Source organism: Cyanistes caeruleus, chromosome 8 (genome assembly GCF_971803275.1).
Source record: "Cyanistes caeruleus chromosome 8, bCyaCae1.hap1.1, whole genome shotgun sequence".
In the NCBI taxonomy this organism is placed as follows: domain Eukaryota; kingdom Metazoa; phylum Chordata; class Aves; order Passeriformes; family Paridae; genus Cyanistes; species Cyanistes caeruleus.
In genome coordinates this window covers 11787650-11814293 of record NC_141708.1, presented here as the reverse complement: position 1 = coordinate 11814293, position 26644 = coordinate 11787650, and the positions used below count along the sequence as shown (strand labels likewise).

At 37.0% G+C, this 26644-nt stretch overlaps 1 protein-coding gene across 2 annotated transcripts in view; it reads right to left on the bottom strand.

Moving 5' to 3' along the window:
* Positions 1-26629, bottom strand: part of CFAP43 (cilia and flagella associated protein 43) — a 42127-nt gene extending 15498 nt beyond the window's left edge. For both annotated transcript variants that reach the window (XM_023929816.2, XM_086899406.1), the window contains exons 1-21: positions 26507-26629; positions 24304-24557; positions 23389-23485; positions 20490-20657; positions 19412-19562; positions 14904-15054; positions 12884-12946; positions 11876-11955; positions 11065-11196; positions 10191-10307; positions 9017-9097; positions 8081-8229; positions 6951-7054; positions 5830-5970; positions 4892-5061; positions 4002-4154; positions 3397-3527; positions 2559-2709; positions 1573-1641; positions 760-837; positions 177-302 (exon numbers count right to left, since the gene is read on the bottom strand). In XM_023929816.2, the coding sequence (XP_023785584.2) occupies positions 177-302; positions 760-837; positions 1573-1641; positions 2559-2709; positions 3397-3527; positions 4002-4154; positions 4892-5061; positions 5830-5970; positions 6951-7054; positions 8081-8229; positions 9017-9097; positions 10191-10307; positions 11065-11196; positions 11876-11955; positions 12884-12946; positions 14904-15054; positions 19412-19562; positions 20490-20657; positions 23389-23485; positions 24304-24557; positions 26507-26553 (2613 nt within the window). In that variant the 5' untranslated portion in view covers positions 26554-26629. The remainder of the gene's footprint in view (positions 1-176; positions 303-759; positions 838-1572; positions 1642-2558; positions 2710-3396; positions 3528-4001; positions 4155-4891; positions 5062-5829; positions 5971-6950; positions 7055-8080; positions 8230-9016; positions 9098-10190; positions 10308-11064; positions 11197-11875; positions 11956-12883; positions 12947-14903; positions 15055-19411; positions 19563-20489; positions 20658-23388; positions 23486-24303; positions 24558-26506) is intronic.
* Positions 26630-26644: the final 15 nt, after the last annotated feature.

The window sequence follows — 26644 nt, the reverse complement described above, 5'->3', positions numbered from 1 at the left end:
CTCCAACTTGCCTTGTCTGCATCAGCAGTTTCACCTGCTTCAAAAAGTGACTTTAAATACTTTTCTGTTTTTCTGCTTCTCAGAATTGGACAGCAAATTTGAGATAATCCTCAGTTATTTACTTATTTTTCTCCTTTCCATTGATAGTTTTAAAATGATCCCCCATTCTGCCATACCCTGGCCACGTCTTCTTCAGCCTCTGCTTGCACTCGTTCCTGTTCTTCTAAATCCAGGTTGAACTCCCAGTACTCGAGTTTCTCAATGTCTGGTACCTGCTCATTTTCATGCATCATTTTCTGAATCTGTTTTTTTTTTTTTTAAAATATAAGGAATAAAATTAATTTGAATGTGAATAGAGGAAATGCTGTTTTTAAAACCATAGAACTTGGTATCAAAGAAAATAATTTTAATTACCTGCACTTTTAACTGCCTTATAGGAAGAAGCAGAAGAAAAAGGAGAGGACAGTCTTTTCTATAATGGAAGGTTGTTACACAGGCAGAAATTAGCCTGCTGAGGGAACAGATAGTTCAGGTATGAAGGTGGTACAAAATACCCATCTGGAGCAAAGGAAACTGAGAAGCAGACAGTAGCTCCTGGCAGTTTCAGCACTGGTCCCTGAAGAAACACATCTCTTTAATACCTGTCTGCTCAGAGTTTATGACAAAAATGTAACTGAGCACTAGAGCTCACAGCCATAAAATAAGTGTTCTTGTAAACAAAATGGGGAAGCTGAGCCATTACCCTTGTAAGAAACTCACAGTTTCACGCAGCTTTTTCATTCCCATTTGCAGCTCTTCCTTCTGGTTAGCAAACCTCCAAGTGTCTTCTCTCATAACCTGACACACAATAAATGCATTGTTGAAAGGCAAAAAAAAAAAAGGCAAGAGAAAAAAAAATACTGGAGCAATCAAAAGGACCATTATCTGTACAGAAAATAAAATGCCAGAGGGGTTAATAACTGAAACTGACACAGCCCTAATTCAATAGAATGATCCTCAGAATTGCACAAGAGAAAACAGATTTTATAGCCAGGTCACACTGTAAATTGGTTGTACAGCAATAGAGCTTGAAAAAAAGAAAATACTAAGGAAAGACGTAATTGCAAGTGCAATGCTTATAGACACATTGAGCTGCATACAGCCTACTCCCAGATTTTTTCAATCCTTAGATTTTTCATTGTTGAAAATTTTCATTATTTTCATTTTTCATTGAGTAACCTGCTTTGTTTCTGGTAATAATCTTTTGTGCAACTTTTTGACATTTAGTATAAGAAAATCTTTTAAGTTTCTAAAAGAAGAGAATTTGAAAGGCTATTTTTTCCTTTTTTTTTGCTTACTCCTTGTGTAGAAGTGGTGTTTTGGTTTTCAGAGCTCCTACTGTGCTAGGCACCTTCTCTGATGTACTTATAACCTTGGTTTAGAATTCCTAAAAGTCTAGATTGCAATGGATAGAGAGGTCCAAATGTGAGAAAAGCTTTCGAAACTAGATCCCTTTACAGCAAATACTTTGGTACCCCAAGTAATGACCCCTGACAACTCTAGCTTTGATTAATACTTGTTCTGTGAAAGTACCTTCTGTATTTTCTGGCCCATCCATGTCGTGTCATCAGTATTTGTGATGTTTCCATCTTCTTCCGTCACCTGTGCATTAAAAGATTTCAGTGGTGCCTTCTGATGTTTGTATTAAGGCTATAAACATCTAGCTCAGGTACTCAGAGAGCTGTCACCCTGAAAACTCAGTTTTTCAATCTTGTTGACATAGTTTCTAAAGACTTTCCCAGGACATTAACTGTAAACATAGATATGTATACATTCTTTCTGATACACGTCTTGTGATGGACATCTCTCATGGCCAGTGTGGTTGGGAAGGTGTTATCCTGACCATCCAATCCCTGGCCATGGTCAGAAACCTATAAATTCTGAGAGAAAAAACAAAGTTCTCTCCTTCCTTCACCACACCTGGAGCTGTGTCTGTGTGACTCGTTTTGTGTCCAACAGCAACAGAGAGCGAGTGAAAGAAAGATGGAAATGAAAGAAAAAGTGGACTCCCATTAGAAACACCACCACCACCAAATTAGAGTGTTATATTTTTGTTGCCTAACCAGTCCCCAGATCTAATCCTGCAAACCCTTGCTATTATGCAAAGCCTTTTGACTCAAATGATTGACTGGACTAATCTATGTAATCTCTGTTTTGATTGATTTCAATAGAAAAACATACATTAGTAACACAAAATGTATAGCAGTAACATCACAGTGGGAAGGACATGTAACTTCACATGAGGAGAAACTGACTTTCACAGAGTTTTCAGTGGCTGAGGTAACCAAGTGAAACTGAAGATGTGAATGTCATCTTCTCATAAATATCCTATTTCTTTGATCGTACTCTTCTACAAATTACTATTTAAGCATTATTCAGCCTATCCTCAGGGGTATTCTTTCACTTTAACAAAAGGATCAGTGTATTAAGGGCAATTTTTATCATGTACAATTTTAGGATAATAATCAAACTTTTTTCTCCCCCATAAAAATAAAGAAAGAACCATAAAATTTCTTTACTGGAAGTGATTTTGATGTGGATTCTGGGTCAAACTTCCATTCTGCCATAGATTTTAAAAGAGAATTTTCATTTGAAGTAGACTTCTTCAGTATATTAAGCAGAGATTGCCAGTAAAGAGCAGCTTCCTCAACTTCAGTTTCCTTTATCTCCCTGGTAAACAGAAAGCAAACTGATGTATTTTTTGTGTATTATGGAAAAAGACAAAGTATTAAATATTCTTTATAACACAATTATTAAGTTGTTTAAAAATGCATAGTCAGTATTTTTTTAATTGTTTGAGTTCTAGAACTGCATAATTAAGTGAAATCTCCACAGAAGTAAAAATTCTGAAAGGTGTATTACCCATATAAGAAATACTGCTCTGACAGAGTCATCTTTAATCTATGCATCTAACTGAACATCTATTTTCCCACAGAAAAGCTGTACTTTCAAGTGTCTCCTACTCCTAATGTCTGCTAAGAGCTCTCTATAGCCACAGTAGAATTCCCATTAAAGCTGGGATGTCTCCTGATTGCTGAATTAAAATAGTATTGCAGGAGATTGCATCCCCAGAGAGCCCTTTCCAGAGCTGATTTGAAAATGATAAGTATCAGGCAATACTTCTCCAAAGATATTCCCTTATCTTGTGCTGCAATCAGACCCAGAGTGTAAGACTTTTCCTGAGCTAGAGAGGCCAGACTGCCTCTAAAGATGAGAGGAATGATTTTATTTCTATCCAATTCTTCTTCTTCCTTTAAGACTGAAAAGGGAATCTAGAATCACAAGTAGATGCAAAAATGAATCTATCAGGATACAAGAAATGACACAATCAGTATTAGTCTGCCACTTTATACATACTTCCACTTCAGACACACCAGGGCACAATCATTTTCACCGTTAACTAGGATGAACTTGCCATCCAGGGAGAATACCATGGATCTGATTCCCCCTCCTTGATATGACTGACAATGCTTTTGAGCAAGTATATCCTAGAGAAGTCAAAGAAGCAGTATCAGCAAATACATTTTTATAATGGAATATGTCTTTAAATTATTTTTATTATTTAAATTGTAAAAACATTTTAATGTGGTTTTCTTTATTATTTTTAGATAAAAGTCAATCCAAAATGGCAATACAAAGTACATAAAATACTAGGGGTTTTAAGTTTTAAAGGTTTGACTACATATGAAGACAAGCTTGTAGCATATTGATTTTGCAGGAGGTAAGAACAGTAGCAAAATGTAGTATGCTAAGATTTACTGAAGAAGGAAGGAAGTGGTTTGTATTATTGTATACACACTCATGATAAAAACAATAGTCTTGTATAATGGTATGCCAGTTTTCAACATAATTTTTTCTCGAACACCTCACATACAAGTGAGGAATTTACAGTTAAAGAAAGTAATTTTCACACTTTTTTCTCATGTAAATCAAACAAAGCCTTTGCCCAGATGCCCACCTACCAGAGTAGAAGTATTGTAGATAAACAAAACACCATCCTTGGCTGCTGCTGCCAGCCATTGGCTGCTGGGTGATAAACAGAGCAAACCTGATCCAAACTGTTTGCTAGGAATTTTTTTTTCTGATGAAAATACTGATGGATCTTCCAACTTATTCTGCCAAACAAGCAAAAGGTTAGGAGCAGTTCAGATGATATCTATGCCATTTTGAGAAAATTAATGAGGGGTTTGTGGGTTACCACATGCATTGCAGTTTAAACTGTTGTTGGATTACTGAGCTGAGGAAGTAGTGCCATTGCTGTGCTGCTGATTTGCTTCTCATTTCTGCAAAAAGGTCTAGGTTCAGTTTGAGCCTGGAATTTCTTGGAACCTCAGAAAGGATGGGACATGTTAAGGAGGAATTGTGACCTTTAGAATTCACCTTTTTACCTGCCTTGACTCTTAAACTGTGGGAGACCTATGAGCTGCAGAGAGCTGCAGTTCCTCAGCAGGCAGGGACAGTGGCTTCCTGAAGCCCCCACTGCTTCATTGTGAGGCTGGGCTGGGTTTGCATCCGAGAGTCCTGGGCTGACGTTGGCTCAGTCCCTTCAGGAGCTGCATGTCCAAGGTACTCAGCAGACTGCACAAACCCACAGCTCCAGCACAGAATCCACTTGCAAAGTGCCTGCAAGCTGTGTGGATTTTAAGAACCAACATAATAGAACAAGGACATTGTTTTTGCCAGGTTTCTGAGCAAGTGCTAGGATATTGAAAGTTGATGAGTATGTATGGAGTAGGTATTTTTAGTGGAGAGAGGATTTCTTTAAGACAATACTCCTCTATGTTAATTTCATTTCATTTTTTTTTGCTGGTATTTAACCACAACCCAAAATAATGCAACTTCAGAGAATTACCTCTTCAGAGAGGTGGTATTTACAGATGAAAGGTGCAGAGGTGCAGTAGCCATATACAATGTTATCCTTCAGTCTGACTGCTGAGCTCAAAGGGCAATCCAGATCATATTGCTCTTTTTTCAGGTCACTAGCATTAAACATTCCTTGTTCATTCACATACTTATCATTATCTAAAAGATTGACAAAAAAAAGGGAGGAAGAGGCATGACTACCACTAATACAGGTGCTTTGTCTATCATGTAATTATGAAAATGATTCTCAGCAAGGAGTGAGCACAATGTCAGTTTTCAGGGAAATTAAGATAGATGTAACACCAACTCAGTGAGCTGTGCTGATGCAGCACATTGCTGTGAAGCAGAGCTTTAGCTCTACTGGCTCTAAAGAAGTACTAGAAACAGCTTAACCACATTGATGGGACTATTTGCACACACTAATTTACTCTGCTTCTTGAGTATTATGTCAGCAGTGCCAATTAGCTTGCATGCAGGTTCATGTCACCACTGCCTCCATCTAGAACTTGTTTTAGGAATCTCTGTCATGAGGAACACACAGGCTGGGTGGTATTGGTTAAAACACCGCAGTTCACATCTTCAAAAGGGCATGTTATTCTTTTTAGTTCCCTAATTCGAGCTCTGAGGAGGCACCTGAAATTAAGACTGGCAAGGCACCTGATATAAAATTGAAATGAAGACAATAACTGTAGCTCTTCATCAGCTTTGAAAATAAACCCCCATTTTATGTACCTAAAAATAGGCACAAAAATAAGTCCAACATTAGTGAATATTTAAAGAAAATACTCACTTTGTTTAAAACTATAAAACCGGTTTTAGAAAAGTTTGTAAAATGCAAGGCCTCCTAAAAATTAAATGTAAGTAACTTGCAAATCCGACATTAGGCTTATTGCCTTAGAAAATATTAGTATATCTTTCAATTTTTACCTGTTATGATTGCTGAAGACAGATGAAAAATTTCCAGTCTTGCTTGTTGGACCTCTGCTACATTAAGAAGTACCATCACTTCAACTAAGTCGTTCTTTAAGTCAGAAAGCACAGAAAGATGGAGCACTTCGTCTGCCACTACTGAAGCAGGTAAGGAACATCAATGGAAACTGTTACTGCAGCATGGTAACATTGTTTTTACTAAGATATCCTGTGGCACAAAACGATATCCCTTTTCTGAGCACAGCTCAGGAGTCCTGCATGCACTCAACTCCACTTGAGGCACTGGGTGCTGGGAATCCCTAAGCACCAGCACATTATTATTATATTAAATAATCAAATCTGAATTTCCATCCAGCTTGAATTGTAGCAACTTTGAGCCCATTTGCTGATAACTGCCACATAAAGCACAAACCCTCCAGACAATGAGAATACGATCAGGCAAATTACAAAAGTTATTTAAGCAGATATAATGCTGTTTGTGAAAACAATTAAACTGATAAAATATCGTCCTTTATACTTATAATTATGGTGAATATTGATACACACAGATATTATCTGTAAGAATATGATTTTTGGAAAGATAAATTCACAATTCATTATCATATTAAAATCATATTTTATTCCTTACTATCAAACAGCAAAGCTGACAATTTCAGCCATCCCCATTTTAAAGATGTCTGTGGCAGAAATTTGTAACAGGAGATTTCACACAATGATCATAACCTACAGTTTTTTAGTCCAAATTCTCACAAAGTTATTTAGTTCTTTGTCATCACTATTACTTTAGTGCTAGAGCTGTGATCAGTTTGTCATCTAATCAATTCTTTTCCCTGTGACCTATACACACTCTGAAAGAAAGGTAATATTGGTACATTTGCTAACTAAAATTACAAAGGGAAAAAAAAAGCAAAAAACCAAAACAAATCAACCAGACCCTCCAAAACAAAAAACCCCAAGAGGGACTCTGGCCCTTACAAAACAGGTGGGAAGAATATGTTTCGTCCTCCAAAAAAATCAGTAGAATGAAGATGAATGGCTTAGCCTCACTGACTTTAAGTATACTTAAAATACAGAAAATAGAGAAAAGAAAATGTAATTAATGTTGTTACATGTATTACCTATATATCCCAGAACTTGGAATAATTTTGATGGACGAGCATCTAGAATAAAGATGTGTCCTTCTGTAGCTCTTGCAATGAGGAACTGGCCACTCTGATCATAACTAGGTAAAATGCAAATCCAAGTAGAAATCAATTCAATACAGTCCATAAAAAGAGTCAAATAATTTCACTCTCATAACTGGCTGACTTGACTGAGTGCATAAACATAAATTTCAGCTTCTAGGTTTACAGGTTTAGGGCCAGACATAAAGCCCAGTGCTATGAGTGTAGTTCCTAATTGAGTGGGTGATAAATCTCAAGCTGATCATAGTCCACAGCAGTCTGCATTAACAACTTTGTTAAGTCAGAATTTCTTCTACATCCACTTTTTTAGAAATAAAACTATTACACAGATCCTGATATTATTTTGAAAAAACACACCTTTGCATTGATTTAATTTGGAACAAGTTGCTTTCTATTTTTAACGTACTGTCTTAGGCAGCTGTGAAAAGGGATACATCTGAGTCTCAAGTAACAGGCAGATTTATATAAAAGTTTAATAGTTCAAAGTCCATTCTATCTTTTGCAAAGTAGAGTAAAACACTCAGATTTTTCAATAACTGGGGGTGGGAGAAAACCCAACCAACAAAAAATTCCAACCAAACAAAAAAAAGCCTTTTAGATCACTAGAGCTATTTACAAGAGGACTGGTAATCTCCAGGACTTTAAGTAAATGAGTAATTAGCAACAGTAACAAAAATCCACCATATAGAAAGAGATCACCAAAAAGCTTAAACTTAACTTCACAAAAGCTTAAATTTATATTCAGTGAGAAATAAACCTCTAAAGTCAGATGCATGGAATTGTTCATAATTACTGCATATGGTGATTCTTCAGAAACTACCTTATATATCAGTATCTTTTATGTTCAGTTAAACCTTCTTAAAATACAGATTTACTACATTTCTCTCATATGAATCCTGCTACTACCTCTTGCAAGCAATCCAGAAGATACTGAAAAAATGTAGAAGCTGTTAAAATATTTAAATTTTTTATTTGTAGAATAAAAATGACAATTTTTTTTTGTTTAACTAATATAATTGCTCAAACAATAAATTGACAATATCTCTACTCTACTACATACTTACTGCAAAGACAGCACTGGAAGTTTGGAAAGAAAAGTTCTGTGAACAACCCGTGGATCTTCAGCTTTGGTAACATCAAGGAAACAAATTTGACCTATTTGGGTCCCTACAGCAACACTGTTGGAGGAGGGACAGCAAGCCATAGAAGTTGCCTAGTTGAGAAGCAGAAGATACTTAACAGTTCAACATATTTTTATATATTATGGTATTTGTTAGTATGCAATTTCCTTTGCTATTTAAAAGTCCCTAAAATCTGAAGAGAAAAACCCAAGTGGTTTATTAAAAACCCCATGTTTTTAACAAAGAAAGTATTTAGAGACATAATTGAAATTTTATCTATCAAAAGTTAATTGTGTTCTTTCCAGAGAAAAAACAACCATTGTATCCACTCTCCAGATTTTAAGTGAAAGAAGTTTCACCTAAATAAAACATTGAGTGCACTGTTGTGTTTACAGCTGTTGTAGAAAGGGATTTTTTTCTTTATTGTGTCAGATTTCAGGGTTTGAATACATCTTAAATCAGGACAAAGCACAAACAGTTTGAAACTTTTATCAACTCAATTCTTAAAACCTGTTTTTCATTATCAGTCAAGGCATTTAGCTTTTATACTTTTGAAACTTTTCTGTTACTCATTAAGAAGAATAAAAAAGGAATACCATAAAAATTTAGATATTTTTTACAAAGATGTGCTTAAAGATGCATCATGAGGACATTTGGCTGAAATGTTTCCTCTGCTTAGTAGTCAAGATAAACACATGACAGGATTAGCTCAAGGAAACATTCTGAAAGATAATCTTTAAATTTCATCCATGGGGTGCTCAAAGACATTACTGAGCTTTCCTCAACACTGATCAATCAAAATCTGTGGAATATTACACTATCAATAGAAAAATATAGAAAATTTTAACTATCAGGATATAATCTCCTGGTTATATGTACCTCAATACCAAGGTTTAGCTTGCTGAGGAAAGTTCCATCTTCCAGGGACCAAATTTGTACTTCACCTGTAATTGTTACAGACTGTTGAACAGAGAAAAACAGAGTCAAAAGAGGATGAAATAACCAAATAGTCTGGAAGTGATTAGTGATCTCCTATAGAATATAGATTCAACTAATCACTGAGCATAGCAGATTAAGGGGTACTAGTTTCAACTGGGATTATTTAGCTTTTCATTAAATCCAGGTTCTGCAAGGTACATCTGATTAAGGAACACTTTCAATAATTTTTGTTCATTCCTGCAGCTTTAAGCAGAATGAGACAATTCAGGGCAAAATTTGTTAGCGTGATCAATATTAGCATTCCCCATATTCTGCCAGCAAAAGAAAAACCTGCTTATAATTTCATTTGCATAGGAAAGGCCTTGAGGAGAGGTCTTATTTTCTCACATGAAAAATGATGGAGATCAAAATAATACTTGAGTTCTTCCTTTATCCATGTAATTTTGTAATTGCACAATTACAAGTAGTAAGGTTTACAAGAGGTAAGGCTAGAGATCACTTAACATTCACACTACTCATACCCAGGTAAAATTTAGTATTCCCATGCTAATGGAGAACAAAGAGATTCAACCAAATTAATAGATTATCCCAGGTTTTTTAGGTTGGCTGCCTGGAGAATTCATGGCCTGTAAATGAACTGGTAGCTAAAACACATGTCCTGCAGGAGTAAAAGACAATGGAAAGCAAGGAATTTCTAAGAATGGATGGGTGCATGAGACTTTCTTTGTCCCTGGACCCAGCACAGAGGTATCTCTCAGGATGTTCCAATCTGTGCAGAGGGCTGAAAAGATCAGTAGCAATTGTTGGACAACATCAGTTCTCTGAACTGAATCCATCTTTTGCTCAGCTATCTTCCTGAACTATCTAAGTCACAAAAATCAGCAGCAGAACCAATACAACATAAATTATCCAGCCTGCATTCCAAGGCAAGTTCTGACCTTTTTATAGACTATAGCTGAATGAATGCCAATTACTTCTTAAATGAGATGTTACATAACTGTAACAAATATCAGAACAACCCTGACTTCTGCAAGGCTTTTCATTTTGTGCCTTAGCAACACACTGGTTACCTGAAAAGAGACACTTCTATATTACAAATAATAAAATTTCTTACCACACAGTAGTTGTTCCCTGGAGTAAGAAAATCAGCTGCTAGAAAACAACTGCTGGATGTGTCCAAGAGTTTGACAGCTTCTCCACTATGGGCAGGTCTGTAACTATAGACTGTCCCCTGACAAATAAAGAGAAATAATCCATCACCGGACTATGAAATTTTTCATTAGAAGCTTCTGGAGACTTCAAAAACAAACCCCCATCTTTCTGAGCTTCACTCTTTGAGCTTTTGTATTTGACTCTGATCTGAGGTAAAAATCGCCCAGTAGGGTTCATCTGAGTTTAGTGGATTATATTAATTTACCCTGGCTGAAGATGATATTAGTTCCTTTTAGAGTGCTCCAACTAATCATATTTTCAAGAAGTTTTGTTTCTCAAAATTGTTTTAATAAAAGAATTTAAAGACACCCAATTTCATGTTACTGCACAAATGAATAAATATTCTACACCAACACAAAACTTCATGTCTGTATAGAGAGCAATTCTACTGCAGAGTCACAGTAGATCTGATCCACCCAAGCTATACTTTTCTCCCTGTGCAGGCACACATCAAGCCCGGAATTCATTCACAGTAGATCCATGACTTGGACACATGAGAGACCCTAAATATGTACTCAACTGTACACACACAAGGATTTCTGATGGGAAATATCAACATTAGGTACTTTATATTCCACCATCTGTAGTAGATAATTGTTCTGTGCTTCATTAAAAGTCTTTCCAATTTGCAGTAAAAACACAGAATGGATTATGTTCAGCTCTGATATCATTTGTTGCATGATTACATTAAACATTTTGTACAAATAGTATCAGCATAATCATATAGAATCTGAGGAATATCCCATTATGTAGTGCTGTTATCTCAAATGTTGTACCTGGTCAGTGACAAGCAGCAGACTGGTGTAATCAGGAGAAAATATGAGGCTGGATATGGGCTGTGAGATTTCAGCACAGATTTTTATCTCATACTGCAGACCTTTGATGTGATAAAAGATTAAAATGCCTTCCTGTGCAGAAAAGTACAAACACACATGAGGTCTATGTCACATACTATCTGGCAAACTGAACTGCAAGATCTTCTGAAAATCACTAGAGCAGCAGTTTAACTGCATCCCATCACCAATGGTGACATTTGTCTTTAGTATGTTTAAATCAAAAGAACCCTAAACTGAGATAATAAATCTGTTGAACATTAAAGTGTTCTTTAATACAATTCTTACAGGCAGTCCATGTTTGGTAACAACAGACTTTCTCATTAGATAATGCTTTAGATTTCATATTTTTGTTTTTGAGACTTTGTAAGAATCTGTCCCCCACTTAAGCAGGAATGTACAATGGCATTGTCAGATTGGATTTTGCACAAAATAATTTGGCAATTCTATTGTCCATTTCCTCTCCTTTCTTATTTTTCATCCATCCTTCTTTTCTGTTGTCAGATAAAACTAGGATTGTCCTCTCTTACTGCTTCTTTGAGTACAAAAATGGAATATTTTCACACTCTGCTCCCCTGTGTCAAGCCTTAACAAAGTAATATAATATAGTCAACACCAGAGAAGAACTTTCTAGTCCTTCAGCCCTTCACTTTTTCCTAACTCCTGTCTTTGCAGTGAACTCTGCAAATATATTCCATTTGAATGTAGATTTTCACACACTAAGAGTAAGTTAAAAGCATAAAGGATGCCTTACATGTCCAGCTGCATACAGTCCCTCATTACAGAACGCCATAGCAAGTAAAGCTGTTTGTTGCAGATTGCCTGGTTTGCCACCTGAAAGCACAATGCCAACATAAAATATCAAATTTAATTTATTTCAAAAATATGTTGCAATTCTAAATCTGGGATAATTTACTATTTATTGTGAGTAAAAGTATCACAGAGTCATTTAGATTGGAAGGGATTCTAGAAGTCCTCTAATCCAACCTCCTGCTCAGCATAGAGCCAAGTTCACGGAGAACCGACTTCAAAGTTGGATTATGTTGTCTAGAGTCATATCAGCTAAGGTCTGAATATACCCAAAAATGGAAATTCCATATCTTCTCTGGGCAACTTGTCCCAATATCTGACTACCTTCACTGTGAAAGTATTTATTTCCTAATATATACCCAGAATTGCTGTCAATGCAAACTGTGTCCTTTGTATCTTCTCTGTAACCTTTCACTGGATAGCTAAAGCAATAGTAAAATCCCTCATTTCCTTTTCCTCAGGCTGAACAAACAGTATTTTCTCACACCAACTTTTTATGTCATGTACTAAGACTGTAACAACTTTCATGGAAATGTGCTGAACTTCATCCAGTCTTTTTTGTACTGTGGTGCCCAAACCAAAGTGTTTGAGAAAACCCCTAAATCCTAACTCAGATAAATTATGAGTGATTGCAGTTCTAAAGAAATGCTAAACCTAAGCAGTAGGGAACCTCTTCTAGCACCACTTATTCCAATTTAAATTAGAACGAACAGAATTTTTTCCACTGCCACTGTTTCTCCTGAGGCTTTTAATTTGGCTGTCTCTTAGCACAAAAGCTATTAATCTTTTGTCATGTAAACACACATAAGATTGCCAACAATGTGTCTTACAGATGCCAGTGTGAGATCAGTTTTTCTAACCAGTGGCTTCCAGCTGTACTCACATATTATTACTCCCAGACATCAGCAGTGCTGCATAAAAATCTATTAGCTTCATTTGAACATGGAAATACCTTTCTTTTTCTGCACTTCTCTGCGAATATAGGACACCACATCTGCTATTTTCTGCATGAACTCTGCACAAAAGAAAACAATTTATAATGTCAACTTTGTTTGTAGGTCAATATTGCAATACAAGTCAGTTGTATTTCACACAAAAAGGCCAGGTTCAGTATGCTAAATGAAAACGCTAAATGAAAAATGTGCATTCTTCCTCGGTATCTACCATTTCTGCCATCTATGCAAATGAGCAGGCACAGTTCTGTTATTCAGTTTACAGCTGTGAAAAGGAGATAACATGGACTTGGCATGGAGAGTGGTTCAGATACAGATTTATTTTCCTCCTAGTACCAAGCTATGGTGTCCTTATTTCTAACAATGATCTTTTAATTTTTTTATACACTTACAAGGAAAATTCAGCCACTCTGAAAGCAATGCCTAAGTGAAATGTTGTGGCTGTTTATGATTCTGTTTGTAACACCATATCAGGAATTCAGCAAGTGCTTAAAGCTGGCCATGAAATTAAGCATTCTGCTAAATAGATACAGATTGCAGGCTGTTTTAAATTAAGCAGAAGCTTCAGCATAGAAATATAAATAGAGAGCATTTTGTTATACAGTTTTAGGACAGGACTCAAAGATGAACACACAGGCCAAGAAAAAGCCCAAATGGCCAATATTCTTCTTGCTTCTACTCAACTGACAAAAACAGTTCTGGTCAGACTTCAGGTTTTTATTTTTTGATGATTTCCAACTCTTTATTTGCTAAATTTAACAGTCTGATAGTTTCGAAAAGAGAAATAATGCTGGTTTGTTAGGTTGTTTTAAAAGCAGCCTTTCATTTTGGTGTTAGCCATCAAAAATGAAGTTGGGGTACTTGCTGTAGCTTAAAAAATCATGTACTATACATAAACAGAAGAAAATAAAACTACCAGGAGATTATCTATTACCACTCAATTCAGTGTTTGCTAGGGAAACAGCTCTATGCTAGGGAGAAGTATGTTCCAGTACTCCTCCTAGACCTGACCAAAGTATGAACTTCATGTACACCATAGGTCTGACACTTTCCATCCCATCAAAGGATAATGGGGTGCAGATTGCCTAAGGAACAATTTTTGCTGTCTGTGTCTCAGCATCCTCCATTTAGGAGCCCTCTGAATGGGCAGTGGAGGGTAGTGGCATTTAGCAGAAGAGACACCTCAAGATTCTCAGAAAAAGAAGGTCTGGAATGGGCTGTCCTTGACATTAAACTTTAGTCAGTCATAGCCTGCTAAAGGTCCTCATGAAAAAAAGACAGGTGGAAATACATATAGGGCACACAAACCACACTGGTGAGTTGAAATCAATCAGAGGCCCTCCTATTCCCAGAATAAACTAAAACCAGATTTCTTTGTTTGAAACCAAAGATATTTTCTGTTCACTCTGTGCTTCATACATTCTGCAGTAAAGCCTGGCAGTGTTTGCAGCCTGTTTTCATTATGAAATCTTCTATGTGAGAGCTGGCACTAAGGAATGCTATGAAGCCACATTGTTTCAGTTTTGTTTTTTGAAGATTCATGAACCCTCAAAGATCACTTCTAACTTTATCTAACACAGCAAATGAAGACCATCCAACATTCCATGCAAAATAAAATACATTATTGGTACTTAATTAATAGTAAAAATAGTACTGCTGTTAGTACTACTATTAATAGCTGATATATTAATAGTTTAATGTTAATCTAGTAGGGTTTGTTAAAAAGATCTGGACTCATGGAAATATAGTTAATTTTATAAGTTTTGATGTATTTACAGTTTTTTGGGTTTTTTTTCCCATGAAGAAAAATGAAAGTCAGTTATTGGGTGTTAAAAACACCCCCACAGAATATCAAAATGCATTCTCATGTTTACTGTACTAATTAAAAAAATAGGGTTCTACGAAACAGCTTTATAATTTCTGTAAGAAACCCAATAGAAGAACAGAAGAAAGCACAAAAAGCTTTCACCTATCTACTTTCTTCTCTGCTTGACTGAAACACACTCAGCTATTTCTTACCAGGTGGAGCTTTTTGTTGAAGAACAGAAACACTGTATTGCTCAGCATCAATTACCAAAACATATCCTTCTTTACAGCCCATGTATATTTCTGAGGTTGCAGTCCAGCAGTGGGCAGTGGGATGCACTGAATTCTTAACACAATTTCTAGGCTAAAGCATGAAAATAAACAAGTTTAGTCAACAATTGACAAATACCTATACAAGCTGCTATATACATTTCAAGAGAAGAAAAAAAAATCATTACTTCATAGAGTCTGACATCATGTTTAACATCAGCATTAATTTGTTCAGTCATCCCTTCACTGAAGCCAGTAATTTGACAAAGAACACTCTCCAAAAAATTACTTCTGGAGACAGTGATGGAGAACTCACTTCTTCCTCTAGAAGCTTGTTTATATGATAAATTATATTTTCAATTAAAAACTATATTTTTTTAAATTTGCCTTTATATGGATTTATTCTTCAGCACTTGCATCTGTTACAAGCTTACATTCTCTAGCTTAGAAATCCCTCCAGTATCTTCCCTATCCTCACAAAGATATTGACCCATCATAACAAGGGCATTTCCCAACCTTTTAATGATAGAATTATGATGAAATTCAACACACTGAGTCCCTAGAGGGTTCTTTAAATGTTAGCAGTGCCCCAATTTAAATGGTTGCTTATTATGACCTCACCACAACAAATGCCTTTCAAACTGCTTTTTAAAATATTCTTCCACTTTATAGCCAAAACGTGAACATGTGATTCTTGCATATCAGGCAGTACTAAAACACATTTTGTTTGAATAGCTTATCTTATTGTATAATCCAAATTGCTCTGTAAAACAGCTCTGTCAATCTTTGTGTCTTCTGCAAATAACTGCTAGAAATATCCCTGACATGGACTTCCCATGTGCCTTGAATTTCATTTCACTAAAATAACTCTCATAAATCTGTCCTCCATAAAACACAAAGAACAGAACTTCTCCAGCAAATATTATTAAAGACAGAGAGTGGTCTGCTCAGATACAGCAGTAACAAAGGTCATAAAAATACCATGACAGAAAGAACCAGATTAAAGAGAATTCAGGGAGGGGAAGAGGGGGACAAAACACAAGAAAACCTTGGGAGAACATTTAAAAGAGAGGATTCAAATCACTGTACATGTCTGCAGAAGTGGTGAGGATCACTAAACAATATGATGGATGAAAAAAAAAGAAGGTTCTATAATTCTGTAAAACACCTGCTGTCTCACTAAAGGTTCTATAAAAAGAGGAAATATGGATGGACTTGTGATGAAAACACAGGACAGAGATTCATAAGTACCTACATTTCATTAGCAAAATATACCAAGCCCTTGTTATATGGTTCTGGGCAAGTAAATTACATTCTATTTATGCTTACAAAGCATTTTTAGTTTCTTGGGGAAAAATGTTACACAAATAAAGTATATTAATATTTACTTTATAAATCAAATATGACTGACAGTAAAAAATTTATAGCAAATAGGTCTTTACATCACCCAGAGAAACATCTAATATAGGCATTTTCACTGATTTTATAAAGCTTGAACATCACAAATCTTTGGGAAGCTTGTAACTGAACTTCTGCAAAACAGAAGCTTTTTGGGTAAATACAATTTCTGCAGTGTTCCTTGATGCAGCTGCTGTCATGACTGTCTTTAAACATAAAAATATACCAATCGTAGGATGAGATTATGTAAATCCCAAACCAGGTTGCTTCTTGGACTGTGCATTGGTACGGTGGTGAATAACAATAACAATAACAATAACAATAATTATTTTTAACTTTTTGGTTTTTAACTTCTCTCCCTTTTGAGTAGCACCTCGTCAGGGAAAAAAAAATCTCCATGATGGATCCTTGCCACAAAATGTTTTATAAAAAGACAATGGAATAAAATTGGTGCTAGAGATTAAATCGATTCCAGTGGGCTTGATTGTCCCACTCTGCTCTGCACTAATGCTGCCTCACCTTGAGTACTGTGAGCAGTTTTGGTCACTGCAATATAAGCACTGCTAGAATGTAAACTGTTAGAGAGTATCCAAAGGAGTGCTAGGAAGACAGTTATGGGTTTAGATGGGGAGCTGTATAAAGAGCAGCTGAAGTCACTTGCTCTTTTCAGCCTGGAGAAGAAGAGATTGAGAGAAGACCTCACTGTAGTTACAGCTTCCTTGTGAGGGGAAGGAGAGGGACAGACACTGATCTCTGTTGTGTGGTGACAGTGACAGGACCCAAGGGAATGGCCTGAATCTGGGAGGTTCAGGTTGGGCATTAGAAAGAGATTCTTCACCAGAGGCTGGTTGGGCATTGGTAGAGGCTCCCCAGGAAGTGGTCACAGCACCAAGGCTGACAGAGTTTGCACAACACTCCCAGGGACAGGGTATGACTCCTGGGGATGGCTCTGTGCAAAGCCAGGAGTTGGACTCGATGATTCTTGTGGGGCCCTTCCAACCCAGCGTATTCTGTGTTTCTGTGGTAATGCACATTTAAAAGACTCTCATCTAGAAAAATCTCATGCAAGAAAGAGAAGGATGGCAAGCTGTAGGATATTCCAATTCCTTTCCCTCTGCTGCCCCGCTGTGGTTACACTCGGGTACATAGCCAGTCTGCTGGAGTATGGAACACTGACACACTTCCAAGAAGCAAACAAGCAGACTGGCAATGGGCTTGCTTTTCAGGGCTGGAGTGTTGGAAAGAGGTGGTTAACTTGACAGGACACAAGCATGTGATTTCCCTCCAGTGTCAGGACTTAGAAGATTTAAGAGTGCTCACTTTTTCTGCTCAGTTAGAGATGGAGTTTATGTGCACAGGCATGCGTGGAGGAGAGAATTAGTGCTGTAAGGCACAATAAATCCAAGTCCTAAAAAAATTACTCAGCTACCACATCCTGGAGCAAGGTGAAAACATGCCAGAAACAGATGCATTGCCTCCCAGTGCTAAACTATGAGTAGAACCTCACAGTTTAGTGCACGGCAAACAACATACCACCACAACAAAAGGAACAAGGTCCTGTATTTCTGAAAAAAAACCATTTCATTTCTAAATAACTTGTTCATTACCTACCAGTACTGACAACCAAAATATACTCATCTAAGAAAACTGGACAGTAAATAACTATCAAAATATTTACCATATAGTTTGAAAGAAAAGGAAATCTTCAGTGAAGACTATCAGAACAGGTTACTCTTACTCCAGAAATATTTCTATGGATAAGGAGAACATAATCACATTGAAGGTGCTAAAAAGAAATGTAGGTTTTTCTGAAGGCAGCTGGAAATGCAAAGACCCTATAGAGATCTCTAGTACATATATCTAATATGGTTGAAAGCACAACTTTTCCATGTGGAAAAGTTCACAATATGGTTCTGCAAGTTCAAGCATAAGAACCTACTACCACTGAAAAGAATGACATCCATTCAAGGACAAATTCTATTAAGCCTCACAGACCTAATACAGGAACTGCTTTTTCTCCAATACTTCTTGTATTTCCTTTACAGAATAAAGAACAAAGTGGTTTTGCAGACTTCATCGTCTGCATATAACCTAAGAGGCACTAAGGCAGAAGAAAATGGCAAGGCCCTAGATGAGCATATATTATCTTCACTTTCTAAGTGATTTCAAATATGAGCAGTTCACATGTATTTAGAACCAATAAAGAATATTGTTTTATAGTTCTTAATTGTCCCGAAAACCATAGGAAACTAGTTACACAGTTAAAAACCTCTACCATTGTGAAAGCAGCAGGCAATGAAAAGAAGATGAGGTCAGGAAAACATAATTTCCTGGTTTTATTTTCTGATTCTACTTTGTACACTAATACAGAACTCACATTTGTCCATTGAGAAGAATGTAGTATATAATGCCAGTGTCATCTTATGCATTCTAATTTTGGTGTCTCATATATATCACAAGCCACCAAATAGAAACTGATGGTCCAAATCTTAGAAGAGAATCCCAGATTTACAAATTAGATGTTTTCACACTTCTGGTTGGTAGTCACATGAAAGTAAATTTCAAACAAAGTGAGAACACTTTTGAAGCCTCTAAAAAGAGGCATCTCAAAGGAGGATAAAAAGTAAATAATGGCTGGAAAAAAGCCTTCAGTGTTTCCATAGCTTGAGACATTTTCAACATCAAAAAGGAAGTGATGGTTCCTATCAGTTTAGCATGGGAATAAGTTTTCAAGTTTTCAGCAGGTCATTTTAGCTTGGGCACAATTAGATGCTGACACACTTCATATTGCTTCTGGGATGCAGATCCAAACCTCCACTGCACAGATATATGACTGTGCTAGGACCTATGTTAGACATCTCACTGCACTGTGCAGCAGGACTGTGCCTTATCAGTCTCCTGGCAAAATGGACTTCAGAAATATTGTTGAGGTAACAGATCCACTTACTGGGTTCTATCTATTTAATAAGCATTAGAATTATGAAGTTATTAACACCTATTTGTATAGAAAATATGACTTGGAATGGTAAAAAGGAAAAAAATTCAGTAACTACCACAAATGTTTCTGCTTCATCTCCTTCCAGTCCAGCAACGGCTGAAACTGGCAAATCAGGGCCATAGTATGGATCATCATTACGAGAAGGTGGGAAAAACAATTCCTCACGAGGACTCACGACCCCACAATCATCAGGGAGTTCCACAGGGCTGTGAAAAGGCAAAAGATACAGTCTGAAGAGAAGAAATATGAATAGTAAATGCTGATACAAAATGTAGAAGCTGTTTTCAAAATAGGTTTTATTTCTGCAAAAGTAATGGAGGAAAAGTGAGTATGCCTGTGCATTTACATATGCATTCTGTAATGCCAAAAGGCAAAAAACCCTTCAGTATTTTTTTCAGATCGCAAATTAAGGCCTTGTTTATACTTTCATTAATGTAACTGTGTAAGTGGCAATATGTTGATTACATTAATAGTTAAACACAGGTGGGAATGGTAGAGCAGCTGCCATCTAGAAGCATAGGTTTTATATGTCAATGACTCCAACTTGAGTGATATAAGCTACTTTTATACCAGCCTCAAAAAACATATTGGCATAAATAAATTCTAGTTTTACTGTGCTCAGTGAATTGCATTGATAAGAGGCATCCTCTCTGGACTGTAAATTAGCCACAGAAGATGGAAATCACATTGAAAACTGATACTGCTTTTGGTACAATTTGTGATAACAACAAAATACCATTTAACTATGCTTACTAGGAAAAAATTGATGCAAATTTGATGGTTTCATAGCTACAAAAGCAATGCTCAATGTAGTCAATTTACAGAAAAGCAGTCCAGGCACTATCTTTTATTCAGTCACACAGCTTTTGATCAAGGCTGCCAAAGCAGCTGATTAGTATTAGCTTCATAGTGTGTATAATCTGGTCATGTGAGTATTAAGACATGAAATCATAAATTTAATTCACTTGATTGACTAGACAGATTTATAGTGGTTGTGATTTAGCAATTACTGACTGCAATTGCTACGTGAACTAAGTGGGACTAAATCCTTTGCAAATAGAAGTGTGTTGCTAGTCTTTGTTATTAAAATGTACTTGTAGAGTTTATCTTAGCCTGAGGGGTGTTCCACTCACTGTCCTGTAAGGTGATGCTCATCCTTGCTCCTTTCAACACGCCAGATGGTAACAGAGCTCTCAGCAACAAAACACAGCTGCTGCCAATTCATGGGGTTAAAACTCAGAGAGGTTCCTGTTATCCCTGGCTGAGACTTACTGCACAGGAGGATATTTTCTTTCCAGTTCCTTCATTATGGAGAATAAAAGAAAATAAAATCCGTTAAACAGGTAAAAAAACATTGAAGCCAAAGGTCTGGATGTGGTTAGGACTGGTGTTCAAGATCCAGTTTGGAAAACAAATACTTTGTCACTGACAAAAAATTTCTGCTGTCAAACAAGTAAGGTCCTCTCGAGAATGCAAAGGATGTGGTTAATTAGCCACACATAAAATTATTACTGCTAGAAAATGATTGAATAACTGACATTTTAGAAACATGTTCAGGCACTCCCTTTTGTGAAAAGACCAATGGTCACAAGAAATGGATTTTTTTTTCATTAGCTCCATCAGTGACTACTAAAATGGGCCCAAACAATTAACTCTTCAGCACCCCAGCCTTGTTTTTCCAATCTGTAACATAATGACTGTAATGCTTGCAGCTGGAAGGTGCGATAATGAGGAAATAAACCACATTCAGCCTATGATTATCTAAGGATTAATTACCTAGGTAATACAGTAATTGTGCTGTGAGTGCAGACATACAAGCTATGGCTGTATTAACAAACCTGGGTACAAACCAGAGCAAAGTTTGTGTGGGGCTGTTATGTGTAGCTAAGAGAAGTCTGGGAATCTGCTTTCTGCTGACTTTTCTTTTGTCCAGTACAACCTATTTTATGTTCTCCTCATCTAATTTGCATATTTTTCAATATACAGAATAATATTTGATGGCATTTGCATTTTTAGGTGCTATCCAAGAACTGATTAACATCATTTGAAGAAAATGGTTAAAACTGTTTCTTAATTTATTGGACAATCTATCTGACTGTTAATCTAAATAACATTTATAGCTCTAGTATTTGTCAGTGCTGCTGAGAAATCTAAAATGCATACACTGCTGTAAATGGATTCAGTTTAATCCCTTAGCCTGGCTGTAATAAATTCACTCACAGAAATTATCACGAAGCAAACAATGGTTAACATTTATAGCATATGCAACAAAAGGGAATTATTCACACATATGCAGTAGCCCTCATTAAAATCACAGGAAGCTATAAATTAAAATTCTGACTTTTAAAGATTGGAGCATATCTTGCTTTCTAAAGATCTGTCAGCATGTTTTTGTCTTATACCTACCAGATAACACCAACAGAGTTTTATAGTAGATAATTCACTAAGATCTGAAACTATGGTGAAACGTATCTGAAAAGTAATCTGACATTATGTTTCTCCTTTGAACAGAAAAGAATAAATATTAGGGATAAAATATCTCAGATGAAAGGCAGCTTTTAGTTATCCACAAGCTCTTTATATTTTGAGACAAATATCTTTAAAAACACCTCTTATACCTCTGATTCCAAACTAGCTGTTTAAAATACTGAGGCTGTGCAGTTGTCATATAGACATGACATCTAATGCTCACTGTGATTTCTGACATCTGTACATACAGATATCTTCAATAAATGAACACTATAATCCAATCACCAAAATAAAAGTCCTGATTTCACAGTAAATTCAAACACCTCTGTTCAAATTATTACACATTCTAAGCTTAATATTCTAACGCAATTGTATTTTGTTACTAAATTCTTTGTGGCTTAGGATGGTTTTTATGACAACTACCTGCTGATAGTTGTAACATGCTGATTCAAACTGGTTAAAATTGTTTGGCCTTGGAAATCACTACTACTTTAAAGTATTTAAACGTTTCTAGGTATTTCTTGTTTTAAGAATAATCTAGACAAGTCTTTCAGGATAGTGCTTTTTTGTTTAAGAGCACACAATGAACACAATGAACCATGTGTGTTACAAGTGTGTCAGCTGTCAGAGCCTGTGTTGGTTTCCAGTGTGATATACACAGACATCCTTCTTGAACTACTGTGTATGATCAGAGTTCACAGCAAACATTATTACTCTTCAGAAGGGCTAAAGAAGAGGCATCCATAATAGTATCTACTCTCATTACCAAAGTTCTGAAATTCCAGGAGTTTCTGCATCTTCACTTATAACTGTACAAGAAAAGATGTTCAGTAACCTGAGACTATACTGACTATTCCTTACATGTCCTCCCTTGCCTTTCTCCTACTCCACTCTCCCCATTTCTTTTGAAGTGCACAGACTCCACAGTCAATGGGAGCTTGCTGGCAATGGAGGCAACAGCAGAATTGTATTTTACAGTACAATTAGAATATTAAATACTCTACCTTTCTCTATCTGTGCTGCATTATATAATATTTCACATCAATGAACAGAAAATTATGATCCAACCCAGTGATCCAAGTTAGTGTAATCACTGAGCAAAATTATAAGCCAGAACTAAGATCAAGCAAAAGTAATTAAGAGGACCACTGAACAGTCCACGGGGACAAACCAGTGCAAATCAGCTTTAGAACCCTTTTCCTCTTTTCAGCAGGCAACTTTCTTCCACAAACAGCATGGTGCTCAACTTCCAACAGTGAACAGATAATTAACTGATGCTGGAGGATCTGGAAGCACTCCAAAAACCAAAATTTGGAAGAAGGTAAAAGATAATTTTGCTACTGCTGACAGCCATTTTGACTAGTGTCTACTAATACTAGAAAAGAAACAGCAATTTTGGTACAGACAGTTTGCAGACAATGATCAGACAATGATCAAAGAAAAGAGATTAAGGAAACCAGTTTGTGTCCCACATTTGTTAGCTTAATCTATGTTACAACAGTAGTCACACAAAAATATGAATTAAATACAAATGGTATAAGAGAATTTTTTTTTTACTCTTACCATACTGAAAGAACAAACTCTGGGATTGAAGAGTAACTGGCCAGATATGGGCCTCTAAAACTAAATGCAAGTAAGGTATAGTCCAGCTGAACATCACCTGAAATAGAAAAATTAAGAACATGGTCTTTGATTGTCCCAGACTTTATTTGATAGTACCACAGATACTCTTCTCACTTCCTTTATATCCATTTTAACTCTTTAAATATTCTTCAAGCCCTTGATTTCTTTGCTTCACTGCAGATTATTCTTTTGATTTGATCATAAAAATGTTCCTTATATATCATTGCTTGGAATTTTTTCAATTTTCTTTCTAATAATATCTTGAAATTGTACAGTATTTTTCTCCAAGTCCATGAAATATTTTGCAGTCATAATTTTAATTCATGTACATGAAAAAGCAAGTATCATGATCCTCATTTAAATGACAAGGGAACTGAAACATGAATAGGGTAAGCAACTAAACCAAGGAGAGAAATTACAGGAAGGAGGCAAAAACACACATTAGATTCTGGACTCCAAAGTATAACTGTAAGAACCCTCATCCCTCACATCCCGGATTTCTCCTCTGGCTGTCAGCAGTCTGCCTGGCAGTCTACTGCAGTATGACTTATTCTGACTACATTTTCCTAAAACTAATTACATTTAACTCCTTTTCTTTTCCTTTTAAATTAGCTTCATTATGTATGGTCATATTCCTCCCTAGCTTAAAAGTAAATAAAAGTAATGCAGTGGAAAATTCCTTCCACTGCTTTCTATGAATTTCTTCATGAGGCAGTTCCCTGTCACATGTCCTGTGACAGGGACAAAACAGTCTCTGTTTTTCAAGTCTTATAAAAAAGCTCCACAACTTCAGAAACTGACGATTACAGTATTGTTTTAATGAAATTATGATGATGAGGGTTACCACATCACTACCTTTTAATTCTGTCAGTTTACTCAGATCTGGAAAAGTGTAGATGTGTATGAGGGGATTCAGCTTCCGGTCGGAGAAGGCCACCACTTGACTGCTGGCATTTGCTGCAAAGGCTCCCACCTGGCCACTCTGGCACTGCACTGCTCTTGTCTTCTTTGTTTTGATGTCCAGGAAGAGGATGTAACTACCACAAGGGTAGCAGACAGTTTGATCGTTGACAAAGGCCAAGTTCTTGTTTGAGAATCCCTGAACCCAACTGAAAATAGAGCAACTGAATGTTAAAACATTAATCAGACAAGCATTTCTCAAAATACTGTGCAAAAGGAAATGTTGTAGTCTAAGTTACCTGAACTGGTGATTGGGATTTGTTAGACTCATCCTCATACCAGTGTTGCAAAATCACAACAACTAAGATCGGGTATTATGAATTACTAGTTCAGTGTTTCCAAAAACATATGGTCAATCTTACCCCAATGGAGCACAAAGGAGTGGCATAAAAACATGGGGAGATGCTTTTATTTCTTTTAGTTTTCACTAAAAATAAAGTCAGCCAAGTTCACAGGCTCTGGTTTCGTACTCACTTATGCCAGCAAAGGGCATAACTTCATTTGTTTGAATTGTAAGGGTACAATCTATACTTGGGACCCAGCTGTGTTTGCTTAACCTTTTTGCACTTTCACTGTTCATCTCATACACATAAAATAAAAAATATAAAGGTACAACTTCTGTTTAAATGAAGCAAACCAGGAGGACTGTTCTGCTTTAAAGACTCCAGTACTTTAACATGGTAAACCTTTGGAATGTAAACAGGATGTGTTACACAAGGACTGAAATAAATTACTGAGGATTAGTCTGTTTATGAACTTACAACATGTCAACAAATTCATAACTGCTTGCAGATGTTTTTACTTTTCAAAAAGTGTGTGGAGAAACATCAGAGTTGTCTTACTAAAGGGATTTGCATTTACCACCAAGTGAGGATGTCAGTTTAGGCTGCTGGTACCATGGCAGGAAAGTTCCAGCAGTGTAAGAGATACCCTCTGTATATGCTGTTAGGATCCTGTCTTTGAATCATCATTCAGAAACATCCCATCTCTGCTCTTTTTCCAAATCAGAGAATCTGACTGGGAGAGACCTTTGTTCTCTGCAGTGATGAGAAGCATTTCTACACTCCTTTCACAAACATAAGTCAATCATAAAATCAGCTCAGTTGATCCTTTGTACTCTTCAGAGAACATGGTACTAAAGCCTCAGCACTCTCATACTTAGGAATGTTTTAAAATTACTGGTCTTGAGATAAATTTATGTCCAGCAATAACTTCCCATTATCTTTTCTGAAGAGTTTCTGCTCCTGGCTTCTTTTGCTGCAGGAGTCAAGTGGAGCCAGAAAGGAGTGGGAGCACTGACAACGTGCCATGGCATTGAAAGCCATGGCAACAGAGGAGACATTTCAGCTGATAATGTTTTTCTGGGCCTTCCTTCATACAAGAACAGGTTGTATGGGGTACCACGGCACATGAAACCTCTCTGAACAGGCTTACAGAACTAATTCTTTGCTTTTCTGCAGCATTAGGTCTGAATCAGTGGAAACTAAGTATTTCTAACTTATGTTTGTGGAAGTAAAATGGAATCTAGAAAACTTGTACACAGGAATAAATGAATGGGGTGACAGTGCAATTTATCATTCCTATACACCTAGTAAAGGCCAAAGGGGACAAGGGCTCAGACTGTTATATAATAGATAGATAGATAGATAGATAGATAGATAGATAGATAGATAGATAGATAGATAGATAGATAGATAGATAGATAACTTCTTTACTGTACAAGCGACCATGCACTGGAACAGGTTTTTTTCAGACAGGCTATGGAGTCTCCCTCACTGGAGCTTTCCAGAACCGTGTGGATGTAATCCCATGCACCATGCTCTGGGATGACCCTGCCTGAGCAGGGAGGTTGGACCCCATGACCCACTGTGCCCCTTGAACCCGCCCGACTCCGTGATGCTGTCATCTGTGCCCGTGCTTCATTCTCTCTCCTCCTGCGCTGTCCTGACAGCCCCCGACAGCGCAGCCTCCCTTCCTCTCCCTGTCTGACCGTTCTATCCACGGAGCCGCCGCGGGGTGAGCACAGCGCAGGACACGGCGCACCCCACCCGGCTCGGGAGTGTGTGAGGGGAGTGAGGGGAGTGCCGGCCGCCCCCACCTCACTTCCAGCGCGGCCTCCGCAGCTGGGGCGGGCCCCGCCGCCATCGCCGCCGCGGGACCCCCGCGCCCTGGCAACAGCAACGGCGGCCGCCATTGGCGGGGCTCGGAGAAAGCAGCTGATTGGCCCGCCTTCCTG